The sequence below is a fragment of the Nyctibius grandis genome, chromosome 15 (genome assembly GCF_013368605.1).
Source record: "Nyctibius grandis isolate bNycGra1 chromosome 15, bNycGra1.pri, whole genome shotgun sequence".
Taxonomy (NCBI): Eukaryota; Metazoa; Chordata; class Aves; order Nyctibiiformes; family Nyctibiidae; genus Nyctibius; species Nyctibius grandis.
The window spans coordinates 4061610-4082673 of record NC_090672.1 but is presented as its reverse complement, the minus strand read 5'-3'; the positions used below and the strand labels follow the sequence as shown (position 1 = coordinate 4082673).

Here is a 21064-nt window from a genome sequence, read left to right as displayed (position 1 = left end):
ATGGAATCGTGGGAAAGTTTAACCAACTTTACTTTCCATATGCAAACTTTACGTTTCTTTTGACAGATTGTTTGCTGGGACTTGTCCAATCTGTCTACAGGTGTTAGACATGAATATCTAATAGTCAGATACTATATGAAAAAAGTAGGAAAACATCCTTTGATGAAAGATTGCCAAACTTGTATTAAATTACTTAGGAAAAAATGATGTAATTTACCTTTTGCACCATTATAACAAATGTCCCGCCCAGTTTTAGATTGCATAGGCAACTATTTTCAGCTTGTTTTGGAAATAAGAAACAAGAGTATGTCTTTTCATGGTAGGCAAGTACCTTTTCAAATATTTCAATATATGTATATTTTTAATTATTACTGAGAAAGGATGACATTACCATGAGCAACTAATGTGATGAATGTGTCCGTCCTGGTCTTCTGCAGGATTATGTAACCAACTGAGGATCTGCCATGGTGCTGCCCATATCTTAAGAAAGAGAAACTACTTTTAACAACTCATGTATTGACAAGGCATGTGGTTTAAAACAAGTGTCTTGATTTTGGTTTTTGATTGAAATTACACTGTTCATCTTTCTTTTTATATTGATACTATATTTAGACACTTTGAAGGCAGAAAGTCTCCATCGTGTAGATAATATGCACTTCAAGCACAAACTAGTGTTACTTTAGCTAATCTTTTTCATAAAACTAATTATTATTTAGCCACTTAAGCCATTCTGAATCACTGTTTTAATATTTGGAATATTAAGCTTGAAAATTTACAAGAATATGACACTTTTAACAGTGCTTAAATACCTTGTCAAAATGTGAGTTGGCTTCTTTAGGAGATGATTTGAAGCAGACAAAGGACTTAGCTTTAAATACATCTACTTGCACACTATATATTACTAATAGTTATAAATTTTAAGTTTCTTAAAATGAGGAACAAACCTCACGACATTTGGCTGGAATAAAAGATGAGATGGTGAGGCAGGGAGCTTGGATGACTGTTGTACCCTCAGTGCAAATGTGGGCTTCACTTCACAGAGTGAGGCTTGAGGGTACGGCTGTACACAGTCCTCTTCCTCACAAACATACGATAGCTGCTCTCAGGGGTCAGCGCTTTCATTGGTTTGAGTTTTTTGCCAGTGTCTGTTTAACTTAACTGCCAATGTGTTTATTTAAATGAATACTGATGTAACTACTCTAATGTATCTCTGTCTCAACAGGGTACGTGAAGCTGCTATGACAAGTTTAATGGAAGTGACGCTTCTGCTGGTTCAGAATGAAGCGGAGTTAATTAATGCCAACATGTATGCTCCTTGTACTCATTTTGTATCTTATCTCTTACAACTACATTCCAGTCCATACGAGAAAGCGTTGCTTACATACTATATACTTACTCCTTTACTGAGTGTGACAGAACTTTTGATAGAAATGCATCAAGCTTGCACCCATACAGATGCTGAGAATATTCTAGCTGTTTTTCAGAGAAACTAACATTATTGAGAGAAACTGGGTGGCAGTCCCACCTTTGAAATACAGTGCGGCTGTGAGATTTGGTCTGTACTTGCCGCCTCTGTGGAGCTTGCCAGTATTGTTCACTTCAATAGAAAGCAAACTTGCCTGCTTATCCAGAGCATCGCGTCATTAATTTGGAATGTGATAAAACGTGGAGAGGAGTTTGTATTAATTTCTGTCTTCTTTGCCGAATTATTAGGAAGGAGATACAGAAAACCATAATTTACACTGAGCTTCTGATTTTTGATTTCATGATACAGTGCTCCTAACAGTAAAAAAAACCCCAAAAACCAATAAAACAAAAAACAGTTTTTAAGCATAGCTTGAGCTGCAGCAAAACTCTCCTAATAGTTCTAAAGACCATGGTGTTGGCTTATGGACAGAGCATGTCCAATGGTTAGCTGAATTATATACATGATTTCTTAGACCTTGTCCTCTGCTGTGTGTGCAGCTTTCTACTTGGAAATGTGCTTTTCTCAAGGTTCCTGCTCTATTTCCATCTGAAATGTAGTAGTTCATCCAAACCATAAATCACCTTCCTGTCTTTGTGGATGAAAGGTTGTATGTGAACATCAAATACTGTAAAATATTAATGCCATGACATTTTTTGATTGATCTGTGGGAGACAAAGCTTTATAAAGATTCTGTCACTATGTTGATGTCTTAAATCGCTTGTACATTTGTTACGAAGCGTTAGACCAGAATGCTTTCATTTCACTTTCATTTTTTTATATTGTTGCAACAATTTAAATTTAAATTTAAGTATGCATTCTACTAATTAAATTATATGATGAATTGTTTTCTTCTTTGTAGCTGCAAACAGATTATGTGCTGGTTGGCCCAACAGTCAGCTGAAAAAATCGATAAATTTCGAGCTCATGCAGGATCTGTGTTCCTTACTCTTCTGCATTTTGACCATCCTCCAGTTCCACACGTACCTCATCGAGAAGAGCTAGAAAGGATATTTCCAAGGTAATATATTGAAGAAGGTATTCTAAACCAGTGAAGATAAAAGATGCATGCACACAGCTACACCTAACAAACAACCTGATGTAATTTCTGTGCCCAAATGCCTACTTTGTGTATTGAGGAATACTTGGTGCTGTTTGTTGGAATTTCATTGAAGTGTGCAATGAATATTCATAAACATATAAAATAGAACACCTTATAGTACGTGTGCATGTTAAAACCGTAGTTTCTGAAGGAGATAGGTCTTATATGGTCATGCTGCATAAGTCTTTCTCTGGATCAGCCCCCATAATTTGTGAACCTATCAGCCAATTTCGTGGTGGATGGTAGAGATCATGTCAGTAGTAGATAGCTGGGAGACCATTGGTAGAACAGATCTGCTGGGAGTTGTGTTTAGGTAATACTGCTGTTGATGAAATGTCTGGTTTATAATCTCATTTTCTTCTCATAATATGAGAGCTGGAATTTATTGGCAGTCCCCCTTCCTGAATTATTTTTACCCTGACTGGAAAACACTGATCATAATGATAATTTTTAATGAACTGTATTATTTTAACCAAGCTGTAGTTGCAGTAGTTTTCCAAGATGGGATTTCTCAGAGTGAGAGCAACTCATTCCTGAATGGTGATTATAATATCTGATGGGGATGAGAAACATCCAGCTTTGTGTCCTCATTGTGTTTATTCAGCAGAATCTCAACCTCCTGTCACTCAAAAAGTGCTCTGTCTGCTAGATTGCTGGTTGATCTGTGGTGGGGTGCATCTGTGTCAGCCTTTCCTGGGATAAGTCTGTATTTATATCAGTTGGTGGTGGGAGAGAACTGGGAATGGAACACAAGGAGGAGAACTTGTTTTCTTGGTGTAGAGAAAAGTACATGTGAAAAGGAAGCTGTGGTTCAAATCCCTTATCTGAATCAGAAGAAGGACTTGAAGATTGCTTCACTTTACTGGCAGTGGTGGAAGTTTTGATATGTATTTTCTCCCTATGCTTAAAGACCAATGATTAATTTGATTTTTAGGTAATTTAGAGACTTCCTTCGCCAACGTGCTGCTTAAGGATGAGGAAGTATCATAGGAACGTATGGAGAACAAAGTGCACATGTACAAGATTATTTTTTTCCTTCCCCTTTTCTCAGGTCGGAGAAAAAGACTCTAAACTGGAATGCTGCATCATATGCTTTTCCTCGAATCACCCAGCTTTTGGGTTTGCCAACATACCAATACCATGTGCTTTTGGGTCTCTCGGTGTCGGTCGGTGGATTAACAGAGACAACGGTAAGAAAGCAGAGCGGCTTTCCTGTCTGGTAGGAGAATGCATTTACCTGATAAAATTGTGGACTGTTTAGTCTGTTACAATGGATATTGCAGATAGTTATTTCTATGAGAATTTCAGATGTAAGATTTTTAAAAGAAATCAAGTTATACTTATAAACCTGATGGGCTTTATATTTTTCATCTTTAAAAGTATTTTCTTGAGTTATTGAGCATGCAGGAAACAAGGAGTAAGGACACTTTATTTCTCATTTCCTGGCCTGACAGAAACTGGGAGTTCCAGCCTGTTGGCTCAATCAGCTCTTAGGTTTATTTGCTCACCTTTCCGAGCTATTAACAGAGGAAGAGCCGTTCAGCTTGCTAAATGTTGTGGCTAAATGCAAGGTGATTGCTCTTTTTAAATGAGGCATTTTCATTTGTAACCTGTTTCCCCTTTTTTTTTTTTTAATTTGGAAATTATACAAGGTGTTAATTATTAGTTGCCAAGATGTGTTAACAGTATGTTCAGATATTTTTTTTGGTTAATTTGATATGCTTTCTAAAAAACTACCAAAGAGATACCAAAAGTTACATTATGAAGAAATATCATTCAAATGTCTGTCTGAACCCTGTGAGCTTTGCAATCTGTTTCATTCTTCTGTGCATGAACAGTGTCTTTATCACTGGTTTTGGTAGTCTGTTATGCTGCTGATTATAAAAATCTTGAAGACTTTATTATAATTTTAGGGTATCCTTCTGTCCTTATATTACTGCTTTTCTTGCTAGTTTCAGAATTCTTAGTTTCGAGATATTTGGCTTCTTACTTTTTTGTTATTTGATGTAGCCAAAGATATAACATATATGAAAACAACTGTTGGGGTAAGGACATGGTTCAATATGAGATTCAAAATGACACTGCAGAGAAATACCAGACCAGTAGCAGAATATTCTGGACTGTCAGTTAAATCTTTGAATTGCAGTGGCCTCCTGACAGACAGAGGAGGCCATGAGTCAGCACCCCAACAGTGTTTGAGAGTATTTCTAATTAAGAATGCTCTGTCTAATTAAGAAAGCTGTTAGAAAAGTGGTAGGTGTTGGGCAACGCAGTTTTTGTGGAGAGAGAACAGCTCGTGCTGGGTTCACGGGCGGTGGGTCATCAGCCCGAGCTTGTCTCCCACGGCTTCCACTTCTGGTCTTATCGTGAGCAGTTCAGAATATGCCCAAATGATGGGTTTTGCCTGGTGCTGTGGGTTCTGCGCTTGTGATCCAGAGATGTCCATGTGCCTTTGGGTTTCGTGTAACTGAGAATTTGGTGTCTGTACAGTCTCACATATTTAAACCAATTTTGAGAATTTCAGTGTTTTTAAAATGGCAGCTAATTATATAGCCACGGCTATTTTAAAACTTTGAAAGCATATGTTTATTGGGTTGTGACAATAATTATCGGATAGACAATGTAACTCTTAACAGATTTTTTTAATAGCATACATGCACTTGAAATTCAGCTTTTAGTCAAACAGTTAATTATAGGAGGCTCCACCAAAACCAAAGTTATTTGTGAATAAAAAAAGTTGTGCAGAAACAGACATTCTGACTGCTAACCGAGGTCAGAGGAAAATTCTTATTCAATATTTTAATATCTTGGGTTTTGTTTTCTTTTTTTTTTTAAGTTCTGGTTGTGCTTGATTTTCAAAAGTGTAAACAGTTGAGTTACTTCTAGTTCCCTTGCTGTGTTACCGTCTGCCAGTATACTTAAGGGAAACCTTCTGTACCATTTTCAAAATATGATTTTGAAATGTTAACTTTCTGTGACCCTGCGTTTTTCTTTAACGCTAAAGGCTTGTTCCGGTTAAGATATTCTCAAGGGCTTTGGCTTTAGAAAGAAGATGACCTAATTCTCTTTCGAGCCTGACAGAAGTGCAAGGGAGGCTCAAAATATAGGGATTATACAGTGTGTCGTGAAGTACATTTAATATTTAAAATGTGATATATAAATTAAGATTGATGTGTCTTATAATGACTTGTTTCGAACTATTCTATCAAAGCCTGTAGTATTTGCTGAATATCCAGGGACTGATTTAAAACATTAATAGAAAACTTTAAGAACTGTTCCTATTAAATCCATGAAAGCAGCAGGTTTTTTAAATCTTGGATAAAGGAAAAGGATTATTCAAATCTGTGTTCTTGCAGTAACCTGTGTGTGTTCTTGTGATCTCTTCTTTCCTTCCCTCTCTCACTTAAAAAATATACATGCACATGCACACATGGACATAGAAAGTTAGAAGATTCTTGTATACTGCAAGATAATCTGAGTTCAAATGTCGATTTGTCTTTAAATCCTCTCGGGGAAGATTAGTAGGAGAAAGGCTCTATTGTAATTCAGTGCTTGGTGGCTATTTTTCCATAGTTAGAATTGCTCTGCAGTATATTTAGCAAGAGTAGTTCTTTGTTTTGCTTTTTAAAAGAGATTTTCTGAAATGAGCTGTGTGGGGTATCTCAGAAACATTTTGGTGGCAGCGTGGTTGCTGAAAGAATTGTAGCTCAAGCATTTGAAGTGATCTGGAAAAACAGAAGATGTCATTCCCTTTGGGGTTTGGCATTCTGCAACATCGCCTTGGTTCAAAGGGCACTTTCTCTGTGTAAAAGAATCTTCTAATTATATATCTGGCCCAAAATGATGCATATTTCTTATGGCTACATAAAAAATCCTCTCAGTATATGGAAACCAGAACTACACAATGGTGTTCTTTCTCCAGTTCACAGATGCTGTAGTTTCAGGGCTTGGCATATAATTTTGATATAATTTCATGATTGTTCAACTACACTACGTTTAAAATTTTGTTACAGCACAGAATGTCCTGTGATTCCCTTCCCTCCATAAAGAGTGAAAATTACATTTTAAAATGTTATAGAGGTTTGAAGTAAAACCTCAAAAAAAAAAAAGATGCAACCTATTTTGAAAATTTGAAGTGTTGTCCCAGACCAGTATCAGGGTTCCAGCATGAGATGCCAAAGACCTGTAACAACTGGTGTAGCCAGTTCCAAAACTATCCAAAATATTGGGCTTTGAACAGCTGGGTTAGTTATTACAAATGAAAATGTTGGGACATTTATAGATGATGTTCTAAAACATCTGGTTACTGTGACATTGTATGCAAATTAATGCATATTTGGTATGAAGGAACATGCCCTAAATCCAGTTTTCTTGGTTGATCATTCTTGAGCAAAATACATTTGAGAATAATTTCTGGCATTCTTTTTTTTAAGAAAAAAAATAGTGTGAATTATTATATTCCTGTTTCTCATAAAATATCACTGACTCGAGTCTGAGTGTTACTGGCCTGCAAAGATTTGATGTATTAAAAGGAGTGTTGCGAGTAAAACAAGGGAGACGTTTTCACTTGTGCTAAAATCTAAATTACATGCAATTTTTTTCTAAAGTTACTGGGAAAATAGGCTACTGCCACTTCTGTGCTGTAAACGTGTCAGGATTAGAAATGATCCCAAACCAGTGTCACTTAGTGAGCGTAACGTGGTTTCTTCTGCACGCGTTACAGGAACGTTCTGACTCTGAGTAGGTCTTTCTCTGTTGAAATGCTTCTGTGAAAACTGGAGCCTTTAGCAATGTTCTTTATATAAAAACGCTGATTTTGTCCAGGCTTTCTCAGTAGTTACTCACTTGACTTCCATTTGTGGTGCATTAGATGCAGAAGACTGAATTCTCCTGAGATACCTGGGGCTCTGAGGAGACTGTGGTTAGATGGGAGACTGACAAGCATTAGGGTACGTCGATCTCCTGAACATCTTCAGTACAGGCTCTTCCTTTCTCATCGTGCCCCACTGGCTTTTTTATCTCGTCTGTCCAAGATAGTACCGCAAAGTACGAATCAGAGCCCTTAGGTGGATCAGGCATCTTTCCAGCTGATGGCTAGCTGAGATTTTGAATGCTCTGTTACAGACTGGATGCCTAAGCTAATTTTCTTTTGGCAATATCAGTGCCAGTTGTTGTCTCGAGACTGTTTTTAGAAGTATCGTACTTCAGTTTTGCAGCAAGCTGACTAGGAAACAATTTCATGAAGGTTTGTTTAGACACCTTATTTATGCACCATGCACCTACCCAGAGCTGTAACTGCCTTCTCCCTTTGCTGTAGCCACACTTCCTCATACATTTCCTGTATTTCAAGAGGTAAAATCTTTAGGACTTCTAATTTTATCATCAGATGAATGGTCCCTTTGAACGCTGTTTGCCTTATCGTATATTGCCTATCACTGAAGTACCTACTCTTGGCTTAAATGATGGAAGACTCAAGCCTTGGCAAACCCTATTTTCACTGTGTCTAACGAGAACAAGGTCATGCTCAGGCCTCCTCTTAAATTCTTATCCAAAGTTGTCCCAGTTCCAACCCATTAACCTCCTAATTTCCTTTCCCAGTCCTCGTGCAACCCCAGGGAAAGGTAAATGTCACACATTTGATATAGTGTGAATTCTGTGTTCTGCATAGATGAGGAAGAAATTTGGAAATGCTCTTCTCTGCAAATGCTCATGAGCAATTAAGGTTATAGCTCAGATGTTGTCATAGGTTGCTGGGAGAAAAAGGAGTGTTCACTTGAGGAGGAAATACGGATTTAACCTGTTCATGTAATGTTATCTTGTTACGGTGGAGTTTCTTCCAATAAAGTTTGTATGGTCTGTGCTGACTCTTTGGAAAATGTCCCATTTTTAAATCTCCCAAGCAGTTATGTGATGGTTTATCCACACATGTACTTTTGTCTTGTTTAATTACTTGCTAATGAAGAAATGCTGTCTTCCTTGTACAGGTTTTTCTGATTATCCTGCTACTCTGTCTTGGTTTTGCACAGCTTTGGAACATCCTACATATAGCTATGCTTGCCCTTTTGTACCCATTCTTGCCTTTTCAATCATTTGAATCTGCAGGAGAAGCATTGTGGAATTAAGCTTTCATCAAAAATTGGTGTGAGATCTGCAAGGTAGTTTAAAAGACAAAAGAAATGGGAGAGAAAATTACATGGTTAACCATACACGTTTTAAGATCTTTTCCTGAGACTTGACTTGGATTGTAACCTTTCTTCTGCTTATAATTGATCTCTGCCAGTGTAAGGTATTAAGACAAAGCATTTCTCATTTATTTGTAATGGTCTTAAATGCACAGGTTGTTTTAAAGGGTAGTACACAATAATTAAGCAGGTTTTAAAGTTTTAGGAAATCTCTCTTCCTTGCAATTGAATATCCTCTACAGACCTTTCAGTGTAAGGATACAGTTTATACTCAGTGTACAGGGAAACACACCAACATTCTGGCATATGGAAGAACCACACTCAGTTCAATTCAGTGTTTCACTTGAGTATAGCTGGCTTTTACAAATGTTTAAACAATTTTCACGGAGATTTGACTATCATTTTGAAATGCAGAATAAGTGAATCATTTATTGAAATTGCTTGACCCTTTTAAAGAAATATTTTTGCTTCTGCATTGCCCAGTATGTTTCACTATAGAACAAATTGCTAAAATAGCAAACTGTGCTGCTTACCAGGTAGTTTGGATTGCTGTGCCATGGTGTCTACAAGTAGGCTAAAGCTTTTCAAAACCAGTTCAGAGTTTTGATTCAAGGCTAAAAAGTTTCTTGTTCTTCTGTGTTGATGCACCCATAAACGTTACTGATATAAAATTTAAATTAGAGAAAATGTTTAAATAGACATTCCTCTCTTTTGCTTTCAGGAAGACACCTGTGACAATTCTCATAGTGATCTGATTTTCTTTTTTTTCTTTTCTGGATGAAAGGGTCAGTCTCCTGAGGGAACTGATTGCACCTTTGAATGAGCTATCAAAATGTTATGTATGAGCTTCAGAAAGAAAATCTCCACTGACTGAATAGACTTAAGTATTGCTTACATCCCCCTCTTGACTCAGCAGAAAATGATTTAACACTTGGAACCAGAACTAGAAGAAGTTCATACTTCAAAACTGATCTGCCCCACCTACCCTTCCCACAGCCCCCTTCACTGTAACCCTGTTTCTTCTAGGCAGGCACCCCCTAACCACCCCCCCCTGCCCCCTTCCCTAAGCGACTTGACCAAGCCCCAGCAGGACTGATAATCATAGAATCACAGAATGGTTTTGGTTGGAAAGGACTTTTAAGGTCATTGAGTCCAACCATTAACCCAGCACTGCCAAGGCCACCACTAACCCATGTCCCTCAGTACCACATCTACACGGCTTTTAAATCCCTCCAGGGATGGGGACTCCACCACTGCCCTGGGCAGCCTGTTCCAGGGCTTGACAACCCTTTCAGTGAAGAAATTTTTCATGATATCCAATGTAAACCTCCCCTGGCACAACTTGAGGCAGTTTCTTTCACATCAGAGCCAGGAAAATTCAGAAATCTGATTGCGTTCATCCTTGAGGAGATATTTTCCTTTGAGGTAGTTTCTGTAACAAAAAACCCCAATTGTTTTTTTTTCTCATCCTCAAGGGAAGTCAATATTTTAAAAGATGAGCCTGGAAACTAAAATTCCTACCTCTCCCAGACATGAAGAATCTTAGATTAGTAGAGATGTTCGTGTAGCCTGTGGCGGTCCTTGTCCCGCTGCTCAAGGGTGTTGATCCAGGCCCCGTTCGCTGCTTGGGGGCCTGGATCCCGAGGGAAAGTGGGATCCCATGGCAAAGGGGGATCCCACAGAGACTCTGCCTTCTCCCCTCCTGCACTGCAGGTCCGGGAGAGGCGCGGCCGGGCTGGCTTGTGCTCCCAAGGGCTGTAGCTCCTGGGGAGCGGGGACCGGGACAGCGGGGAGCCGTGGGGTGAAGGCTGTAGGCCGTGCTGCTGAACAGCTGGCGTGAGCCAAACAGCCTGCTTCCAGCTGAGCCTGAACAGCAGCACTAAAACCTCCCTCTGCCATCTTTCGAGCTGATTAACATAATAAAGTTAAACCAAGAGTCATTATTTCTAAGTTGTTTTTAATTTTTAACCCGAGTTTACGGCTGGGTTGTGTGGCCTGCGCCATGTGCCCAAGAGCTTGCCTGCATTTTTCAGTAACATCAGTTTGTTTAATAAATATTACCTCTTGAACTTCTTGGGTACTCTTTAACTTTCAGAGCCAGAATAATATTATTATTTGAAGTAAATCAGGATAATCATAGTGGTTTGGGGATGTTTTATTTTTGAGAGAAGGAAAATAATGAACCTTTAATGTGGTCTTTTCTCCTACAATGGCAAAACTTTAAAAGGATTAATGAAAGTAAAATAGCCGTCTTCCTGTCAGATGGTGATACTGAATTTATACACTCGGCTGCTGTTGGAAGAATATCTTCACAGTGCAGGTGTACACCTCAGGCAGCGAAGGATAAGTGGGATTCTGTGGAGTTGGTGTTTGGTGTGTTGCAGTGGGATGTTTTCCCTGTGCCTTCATTTGAGGTTCCTTCCGTTGTAGCTCCGGTACTCTGCCCAGAGCCTCTTTGACTACATGAAGAAAATCCAGAATGATTCCAGTGCTATGGAGAGTTTTTGTGAGACGTTGCTAAAGGTCTTTGAGGACAACCTGCATAATGACCGGTAATGGTTTAGTTTGGCTTTTTGCTCTTTAACAGCAGGACTGTCAGAAGTCAGATGTGTGGCACATCTGTTTTAATATGCCTGAGCCGTGTAAATCTGCTTCAATAGATCTGGTTGGTACAGCAGTACCTTTGGTAAAATGTATAACAAAGGAGTGATGGTAGAATATTTTGCATTTACTGTAGTTTAATATTGCACATCATGTGGTAAGCACCAGTTTCTATATAATGCAATACTGGGGACTATATTGCTGCACACTTTTCAGTGTAGTCCAGTCTGCATTTCGTTTAGGTAGTGTTTTTTCACAAATACTTGAAGTGTAATTTTCTTGTGAAGGTTTTCTTTAAAGGTGACTCATTCTGCATAATGAGATTAATTTCTGTAAGCCTCACTTACCAAACATGTGCAAAATACAAAATATGCCCTAGGGGGAAAAAACCCCATAACTATTAATAGAGTTTTCATTTTTATTTTATTTTTGTTTTGTTTCTTCTCTCAGCTATTGAAATAGAAAACATGGCCATAGTTATTCCAGCTCACACATTGTGTGTTGGTTCGTTTGGTAATTACCTGCAGTGAGAAGGTGTTGTAACTTCTGATACATTTTGTGGAATACATTGTTTATATACTAGGAAAATAAATTAAGATTTTATACTACTGTTAATTGTGTTTTCAGGACCCTGCAAGTTCAAACCAGGCGTGTTGTTAATTAGATTTTTTTCCTTTTGGCTGTAACGGAATAGCCCCCTCTCAGCCAACAAGGATGATTTAGCCAACACACAGAAGTTACTGGGCAACCCTCCTCTGTGTAAATTAGAGTTCTAATTTAAATATGTGTAGGTAGATAGGAAGTTTCTTTCTTTGCTTCTAATTGAAAATAGTGTATATATGTATGCCAAGAAGTGTATTTACATTGTTAAATTTATTTTCTTTCATCAGGGTGTCTGTACCTCTCCTGGCAATGCTGGACCAAATGCTGGCAAATGGCTGTTTTGATATATTTACCATGCAAGAGAAGTAAGTTGCTGAAAGTTTGTTTGTTTATTTTCCACAGTGCAACAGGCCTCTTAAATCTTACACTGGCTGCTGCTGAATGTTGCTATAGATGTGGGTGCATAGGACTCTTAAATGTGTGTGTATATGGATATAATGTTTTAATTCTCCTGAAGTGGGGCAGCTGTGATAAATTCTGGACCAGATAGTCTTGAAAGGGTTTTCATAAAATCTTTGACTCTCGTATCAGTGTAGAAATTGGTTATTGGTTCATTGTTTAACAACCAGTACATTAATCAAATTCAATTTGTATGTTTCACCTGGCAGACTTGGGCCAGTATCAGATCCATTTCGCTTCTTTCCTTTACTAGCTTCTTAAATGCATATTTTTTGGAGCACGTTCTTCATTGTACTGTTGAGCCTTTAGCAATGGCAGTGTCCTGTTGTGATGCTGCAAAACTGTCTGCCTGCAAGCTATCGCTTCCAAAATCCCACTTCTTTCGTTAACGTGAGTATCTCCAAAGAAGTTAATTAAGATTCTAATAAGAATAAAAAAAAAGGCACGTCCCAGCTTTTCCACACAGAGTTCAGCCTTCTGGAAGGTAGTTCAGGAACGGATAAACATGAATAAGATATTCCAATGTGAAATCCTGCTTTTTTGCAGATGTTTCAGAAGAGAATTATTTTAATTTCAGTAATATTAAAATATATTCCACAAACTCTCACAGGCGGCATCTTGGCACGTCTACAGATATTTGCAGAACTGTATAACGTGATTCCTACCAGCACGTATACTGGATTTGTGATGTGTTGATTCAAGAATTGCTCACAGCAGATAAATTTGAAAAGCTTTTATCTCTCTGAAAGTTTTAATTGAGTCTATTCTTGTTTCCAAGTGTGTTATTGAGATAATCTATCTTAAATCAAATTTGGCAGTCTCTTTTTGAATGGGAATTTAAAATGAGTCTAATATTCACAGATGGGATGAATATTACTTGTTTGGTTTGGTAATCATGCTAGTGATCTGGGACTTCCACATAGGCTCCAGTCTTCCCTTCTGGGGAAAATGATAGATTATGGGTGGAAATCCCAGGTAAAGTCTGTGTCTCCCACGTCATGGGTCACTAAACAGCATGTGGTAGCATCACTGCATACCCACTCGCTGTGTGAGGCTCAATGTCAGTCCTGTGGTGCTGTTGTAATGCTTTATTAAAAAGGCCTGAAATAAAACCCAGGGGGAAGAGGGGAAGGATTGTGAAGCTGATACAAATGTATTTGCTTCCAGTTTGATGATGAAACCAAAAAAGAAAAGTAATAATTGTACAGCCCAGTGGATCTTTCTTATGGCAAGGGCACGAAATACTGGCATGAAGCGCAAGAACTCATTATCATACAAAAGCTCTGGGAGGCCAGAGCTCTCGGGAGTTTGAAGACAACTAGAAAGAGACAGAGGATTTAGTTCCTGCATGTGACAGTGTTTTGGTAGTATAGGTACCGTATGGTTGAGAGGTGATCATGAACGAGTTCCTGTGTGTACGTCACGGAGAGCCAAGTGAACCTGCCGTGCTGGGCTCTGCTGCGCTCTCGGAGCCTGTGCGCAGCTCAGCTGAACGTGGTGGGTGGGTGAGCCCAGAATTATATTTAGTGCAATATTTGCATTTTCTTCCTTTGGCATGTGCTGTTTGGGTATAGTTAGGGATGGATAAACACTGATGCTGGCTCCGAGGCCTGCCCGCCCGCACTGTTGGATGCCACCTACTGCTTTTTGCATAGAAGAAAAGTGTGACTTTGTGCCTGGTTTCTTGAGTGGGACCGTTTACTCCCTTTTCAAAGCAGCATGCCATAAAAGTGTAGAAGTACAATGCAGAATGAACCTGAAAACTGAGACACTCTGCTTGATGGCATGAAAAGGCCTTGTCTGCATACAGTTTCAGGTACTTTTATATAAAAAGTCTGCCTGTAATAAGAGGGATGAGGTGCACGGCTGTTTTAAGAAAACAGCCAGTCTTGCTGCTGGTGAGCAACTTCCCTGTTGCTTCTGTTCTGCTGCAAACTTATTGCTTGTCATGTAGCAAGTGAAAAACTTTTTGGAGGATCTGGGAATGAAACATTAGCATTCCTTGGGGTGTTTGGCTCTCATTTCATCTCCTTCCCTCATTTTTTACCACATTGGGCTGAGTGGAGTTTTAGCAAGGGAACTTGGGTTGTAGGATGTCCGGCATCAGGATTACACCTGTGCCAGACGCTTAATAGTCAACTGTCACATTATAAAAAAAGTCTTTGCAGATGCATTTTGAAGTTTCAGATGGATATTGTGCACTATCCTGGACCTCTGTTTTCCAACAAAACATAGCAGTCCAGAGCGGGTAATACTCCACACTGCTTAATTCAAACAAGATTAATAGCTGTTGGCTGAGTTAGTTTGACGCGCGTTGGGAGCTCAGCGCTCCTGTTAAAGCCAATTGCCACGTGGGGTCCCTCCAGCCCCGCAGAGGTGCACCCGCCGTGCATTTTCCTGCCTCTTCGCACCACACAGCTCGTACAGTTCAGAATCCGCAGTTCGACCTTTCTGGCTGTAGATGGGTTTCAGTGGTTGTGAAGCTCTCTGTATGGCTTTTCTCGTCATCTCTGTGCAGGAGGGCAACCCCACTGGGTGTTTCTGTGCCGTTCTGGTATTGGGAATGCTTGTGTTTGAAGTGAGAGTCATTTGCCGTGCCTGGGTCATTTCTGTGCCAGGGCCCTGCTGAACCTGCCAGCAGGGAAGCGAAGTCTGGGGTAAATACCTGTCCAGGGGGGTTTGAAATGAATCGGCTTTCCTATCACTGGGGTAATCAAAAGGCTATCAGAAGCAGCTCTTCTTTGTTGTGCTTGGCTTACTTTGAATCTGCAGTATGAAAAGAAAAGCTCTGCCGGCCATTTTTCAGGCTGCTGCTTCCTGAAGCTGGCGTAAACCTGCGTGTCCAGCATGAGAGTTTCCCTCTCCCTTGAACTGGCAGGAATGGTTTGTATTGCTACGTGATAAGTGGCATTAGAGAACTGTTCCCAGTTAGAAATACCCTTCTGCCAGTAAAATTCAGCTTGAGGTAGTTCTGCTGTGTGCTCACAAATTGTGCCAAAATAAGGAGGGAAGTGGGGGAAAACCATTTCTTTTGGCAGCGGCGCAGGTGTGTGCTGGCCTGAAGCCTTGGTGACACTGCAGTGTCACTCACCTGCCGTGCTCCGCCACCCCCAACAGGGCAAGAGTTTTCAGCTGAAATGTAATTTCTTCTCTGTGGTAGCACAACCCGAAACCTCCTGATTTCATCTCAGTGTACATTGTGAATTTGTGGAGCTGTATTCATAGGAAGGTAGGGAGTGTTAATTGATTAGAGACTGCTGGAAGCAGAGAGCACCACGCTGGAAACAGAGCTGTTATAAATAAAGCAGAGCGTACTGGGCTTTGCTAAACTCACCAGTGGCCACTCTTAAAAGATGGTGGTAACTGTCAGCTCCCTGCTGGTACTGGGACAAGGGAAAGGGAGAATAAAGGACAGTGAGCTGAAGCCACTTGCAAAACTGGCACTGGAGCATTGTTTCCTGGTTATGGCTCCTGGGGCTGCAGCAGTTGTTGTGCTGGTCTTGGGAGTGAATGATCACCAGAGATGCTCAGCCTGCCAAGAGCCCAGATATATTGCTAATTCCTTAGCAAGTACGGTAAGATTAGTCTAATACTCGGTACCATGTGAACAGAACAGCCTTTGAATGACAATTCAGGATCTATAAGTATTTCTCTTTCTTATGTGTCTATACTTTACATATTCAGCAGAAGCATTCATGTGTTGTATATGTATAATATTTTTCTGGTGGTCTCACAGTGGTTTAAGAAGGTACGTGTCCCCACCGATCTCAGACTAATGATTTCAAGGTATTACATGCTCCTGTGGATTTTTTTAAAGCAATTATACTGCTATTGCTTAATGAGGCATAAAGTAAAGAGCGTGGCAATAGCTGTCCTCTGGTTTCACGGCCACCCCAGGTGATGTCAGCTGAACTGTTGAAACTCAGGTCACCTTTCAGAGGAAAGAGCCCGCACCTCTTTGCAGTACCACGTGCGCCCAATTTACATAATGTAAAGACTCGAGGCTGATCCCTTTTCCCCAGATGCCGACTCCGTTTCTGCTGGCGCTGTGCCCACACAGGAGAAGGAATTTTCTCAATTTCCTTTGCAGAGGCCAAGCTATTTGAGTCATTTGAGATCACACGTAGGTTAGGTTTGGTTATTACAAATGTGAAATTGGCAAATGACAGAAAGGAAAGTGCATCTGTTTTAAACACAAAATGCTGCACATAAGGTTATGTGTATTAAATTTATTCCAGATGCTCTTGTTCCAACTGGGCTCTTTGTTGCTATACTTCTCAGTGATGTCCCTGTTGTTCAACCAATTTAAATCTCACCTAATTCACTATATTGCTGCTGTTCTGTGCTGAAAGCCAGGCATGCATCGCAGGTATTGTAATTAGTTGTCTACACAATGTCTTTGTGTAATCAGAGGTGGGAGGAGGAGAAATTTCACCAACGTAAGACAAACCATACCTCCTCGTAATCCTGAGAGAGCAGATACGCTCTTCCCTCACCCACCCAGACAAATCAGTGTCCGTAGACACACCCCAACTCATTCATGCAGATGTCTGTCATTCTCATCAGGTCCCTCCTACATGCTTATCATACTCCTTCAAGTGTGGAAATGGTGCTGACGTGGCTGCAGGCAAAGGATGGCAAAAAACTTGCTCTTTCAGCAATATTTTGAATCAGTGCTCCCCAGACTCTTTGGGCCTGAAAGCCACCGTCAGCTCTGAAAATGTCTTATGAAGCCTTGATACTAACATGGAAAACCTGGCAATTTTATTTACTCTTTTAGTGTGGTTTCTGGACAGTACTGGGACAGCTGTAGACAGCATTCTTTAGCTTAATGGTTCCATGGATTGTTGTTAGTTTTTTTAACCAAGTCAATATTTGCCAGTATATGCCAGTATTTGAAGAATTTTTTTTAAAGTAATTAAAAAACACTAACTTTTGTCTGGAAAACTATATATAACAAGGTGCATTAACTTAACAAAACATCCCGTCACTCCTATAAACCTCTTGTTTTCAAATGTTCTGGTTTTCAACAGATTACACTACACAGCGTTTTTGAGTAGTTTTTATCCACAGCTTTGATTCATGGTAGCAGAAAAGAAATGTTAGGACTTTTGCTTTCTGCATTACATACACAATACAGTGAGGTTCCCCAAATATGCAGTCTAGAAGTAATTGTGCTTACTAGACAAATACAAAATAGTTTCTTTTGCGTCCATGGCACTTCAGCCTTGAGTGTCGCAAGTAAAAGATTAAATAATTTGTGCTGAAATAAAAGCAATATTCCCTCTTTACTTCTCTTTAATAGATCCTTGGAATATATTAACATTAAACTTGTGTTTGTATGAGTGTCTGGGAAAGAGCTGTGAGAATCCCGTTTCCCAGACTGTGGAAAAAGAAAAGAATTTGCTAAATATATTTAAAGATGGCTTCATGACTCGTACACTAACAGAACTGTATGCCCTGTGTTTAATTACGTTGTCTGGAATCACTAAAGGAATTTGGGCTGTGAAACGGGAGAGTATTTAAGAACAACATTCATCCCCTTTTCTGTAAAGTTTGGTTGAAGACCTTAGGGAACGCCCAAGGCACCACAATGATACACAGACTAAATACTTTTTATTTGGCTATAGAATAGTTTAATTGCTGACAGAGTATTTCTGATCACACCACGCTTTGTGGTCAACACAAGCCATGGCCAGTCGATTATCACGCACAGACTGAATCTGTTTGGATAAATGTAGTTCGTGCTTCAGCGTACAGGTAGTAGCAATGCAAATAATTCATAGTAATCTTTTCCCTGTAACAAAAAGAAAAAAGGCCCAGTAAGGTGGTGGCCAAACTCGCCTGCGTCTTTACCAAAGGCCCACCTGAAGCAGGGTGTGCTGCTGTGGAAGCACGGACCGCTCTGCGTTGTGTCTTTCCTCTCCTTTGAATGTTAATTTGGCATCTTTACAGTCATTAAATGTGTTTGAAATTCTATTGAAATCTATTTCTCATTTTTTTTCTTTCCTGTTTTCAGCCATCCCTTCGCAGTGAAGTTATTTACCCTTTGTAAAGAAGAGATCAAAAGAGCCAAAGCCATCCGGAAGCTTCGCTCCAGCATAGGAGTGTGAGTTGATGACATAAAGAAATCTTTTCTCTGCTCATAGAAAGTGAAGAAAATTTAAGTACAGGACATACCAGATGTAAGAGTGAGGTCTATGTCATGTGACATTTAAAGGAGAAATGCCCACAAGTACATGTAATATAATGGTGTGAGAGTTTCAGGTACTTCTGGGTGGTTGGGCTGACAACGTATGGAGGACCTGATAAAATTTAACTACTTTTAAAATGTTGATATTCTTAAAGATGTAGTGAGTTGTTTGCTTTTTGCTTGTAGAGAGCTTGACTTGGTGCCAACACAAAATTTATATAATTGATTAGATCTTACGTGCACTAAGAGCTGAAAACACCTGCAAAATTATTATCTGGCTTCAGGGGCAAAGCCCTCAGTTCAGACAGCAGAGAAGTCACACCAAAAATGTACCAGTCAGGAAAGACAATACTGGGGCGGGGGGGGAAGACAAAGTGTTGCAGAGCTGAACAAAGGTTCATTGGCAGAAACTTGGCAAAATCATTCAGGAGTAACTATGGCAAGCGATGATTTTAGTGACTTTAATTGCATTTCTTTATTGGTGATATTTTAAGAGTGCAAGAAAGCCTAACGTGAGAAGTTGCCCATGTTTCTGATTTGTCTTTCACTCTTAACTGCATCACGCAAGAGCCTCCCTGGCCCTTCTTGTCTGTGCGAGAGCTTGAGTCTCGTGGTTTTTAGTGAACGGATTTGGTGCTGCCCGTCAGTAGCTTTAAAACCATCTTTGTGCTTGGCGTAAACGTGTGGCATCTCAGTAACCCGTAAGGATTTCAGCACACTCCCCCTCCGTGTTTGCTTTCCCACAGCACTTTGAGTATCACTGAGATTGCCTGGCCGTAGCAAAGCTTCCCCTCCTGCCCTTTTTCTGATAGACATCTTCATTCTGAGCCTCAGAAGGTACTGCTGCAGTTATTACACAAATATCACACAAGACCTGTTTGGTTTTTCTTACGTTTTGTAGGTTTTGTGGCCTGATTCAATTTCAAGGAGACATGAGAGAGAAAGTTTTATTTCAATTGTTTCTCCTTCTTTGCCATCCATATCCTGTAGTAAGTATTGAAGACATTGTGTATTATCAAATGTTTTATTTAAAATGCTTTATTAGTAAAAAAATAATTTAAAGTACATTAAAGCAGCATTCTTTTTAAGAGATATTAGCGTATATAATAGGTTTTATTTCTCAAGGGTCTGTTATCTGCAATGCTGCCATCTGAAACAGGCTACTGGATACTCGCGGCGTGCCTGGCCGTGCCACGGACTGCTCTTCCTCTGGTTTAAATTAGAAGCAATTCAGGTGCCTCAGGCGTTTGTTTCTTTTACCCAGCACCCAGCCCAGTGAAGACCTGTTCACCTCTTAGTGCTTGAAAGCTCCAATCAGCTACAGTACTGTTAGTTTTGCAATATTTCTGATAGTAGCATCACAGGAGTAGTTCTGGTTCAAGAAAAATATATTTGTTCTTTTTGTCAGGTGTGACGAAAGCTTGTGCAACACAGGAAGGTTTATCAGTTTGCCTTTTCATAAGACTAACTGAAGCAGGGCACAAAACCTGAGTTATTACTCAGTATGTATAAGAGAAGATTGTATGTGGGATAATATTATCTAAGTCCTTTAAAATTTTTGTTGACTTAGGTTTTTGAGGGAGGGGCTACGTTCACTGTGCAAGACCTGGGAGCCCTGACCTACGGCTGCTGTGACACCAAACACGTAACCCAGCTCTCTGGGCTTCGCTACTAGGTTTTCACCTGGGAAGATGTGTGGGTGTTCGTGTGAGTAAGGGAGGACTAAGCACCTCGGCTGCTCCTACAGTCAAGTAGTGTAGGAGAAACAAAGGCTGGCAGAAGTAACTGCAAGGGCACATAAAAAGAATGTAAAAACCCATGAGGGCTTAAAGTGGTTTGAGAACGCACTGAAGAGCCCCGTGTCTGGCCAATGCAAACCAGCACTGTTTATTCTACCACTGATTGCTTTTGCCGATTGCTTTTTGATAAGGTTAAAATCATACAGGACTCAGCAAAGTTTGACAGTTCAGATTTTTAGTCCAACTCTTTCCATGTTGTGTGTACTTGCTACATGAAGAATCCTTTGCAGGAAGGGCACAACGTAAGACCTGAGGAGAGATCACTTCAATTTCATGTTTTATTGGTATTTTACATCATAACTATGTTTTGTTTTTACAGATGGGTCAATTCAATTTGGCACTACTACTCCAGAAATAACCCTATAATTTCTTTGCCTTCCTTTGGTTATCATCAGGCTTTCTTGAAAAAAAAAAAACCCACAGAATTTGTTTTGTTGCAAATTTGCTGTCTTCCATTTAGTACGTTTAGTACGCACTGTACTTCAGAACCCAGCCTAGCACACCAACATCACTACTGAACAGTGCTCTGGGAAAAATACTTGCAAATTAACTGATTCCGGAAACTGGAGTGTAAAAAGCTCGTTACTCACATCATCAGCTATCTCCCAACAGTTTTTTAAAGAGTTTTGCTGACTCTTACGCTCTCCAGACTGGGAAATT

The 21064-nt window shown here is 39.9% G+C and overlaps 1 protein-coding gene across 2 annotated transcripts in view; it reads left to right on the top strand.

The window, feature by feature from the left end:
- TBCD (tubulin folding cofactor D) overlaps positions 1-21064 on the top strand; it is a 129019-nt gene that overhangs the window by 100627 nt on the left and 7328 nt on the right. For both annotated transcript variants that reach the window (XM_068413043.1, XM_068413044.1), the window contains exons 31-37: positions 1223-1306; positions 2328-2486; positions 3619-3757; positions 11180-11301; positions 12241-12318; positions 18432-18521; positions 19507-19594. In XM_068413043.1, coding sequence (XP_068269144.1) covers positions 1223-1306; positions 2328-2486; positions 3619-3757; positions 11180-11301; positions 12241-12318; positions 18432-18521; positions 19507-19594 — 760 coding nt within the window. The remainder of the gene's footprint in view (positions 1-1222; positions 1307-2327; positions 2487-3618; positions 3758-11179; positions 11302-12240; positions 12319-18431; positions 18522-19506; positions 19595-21064) is intronic.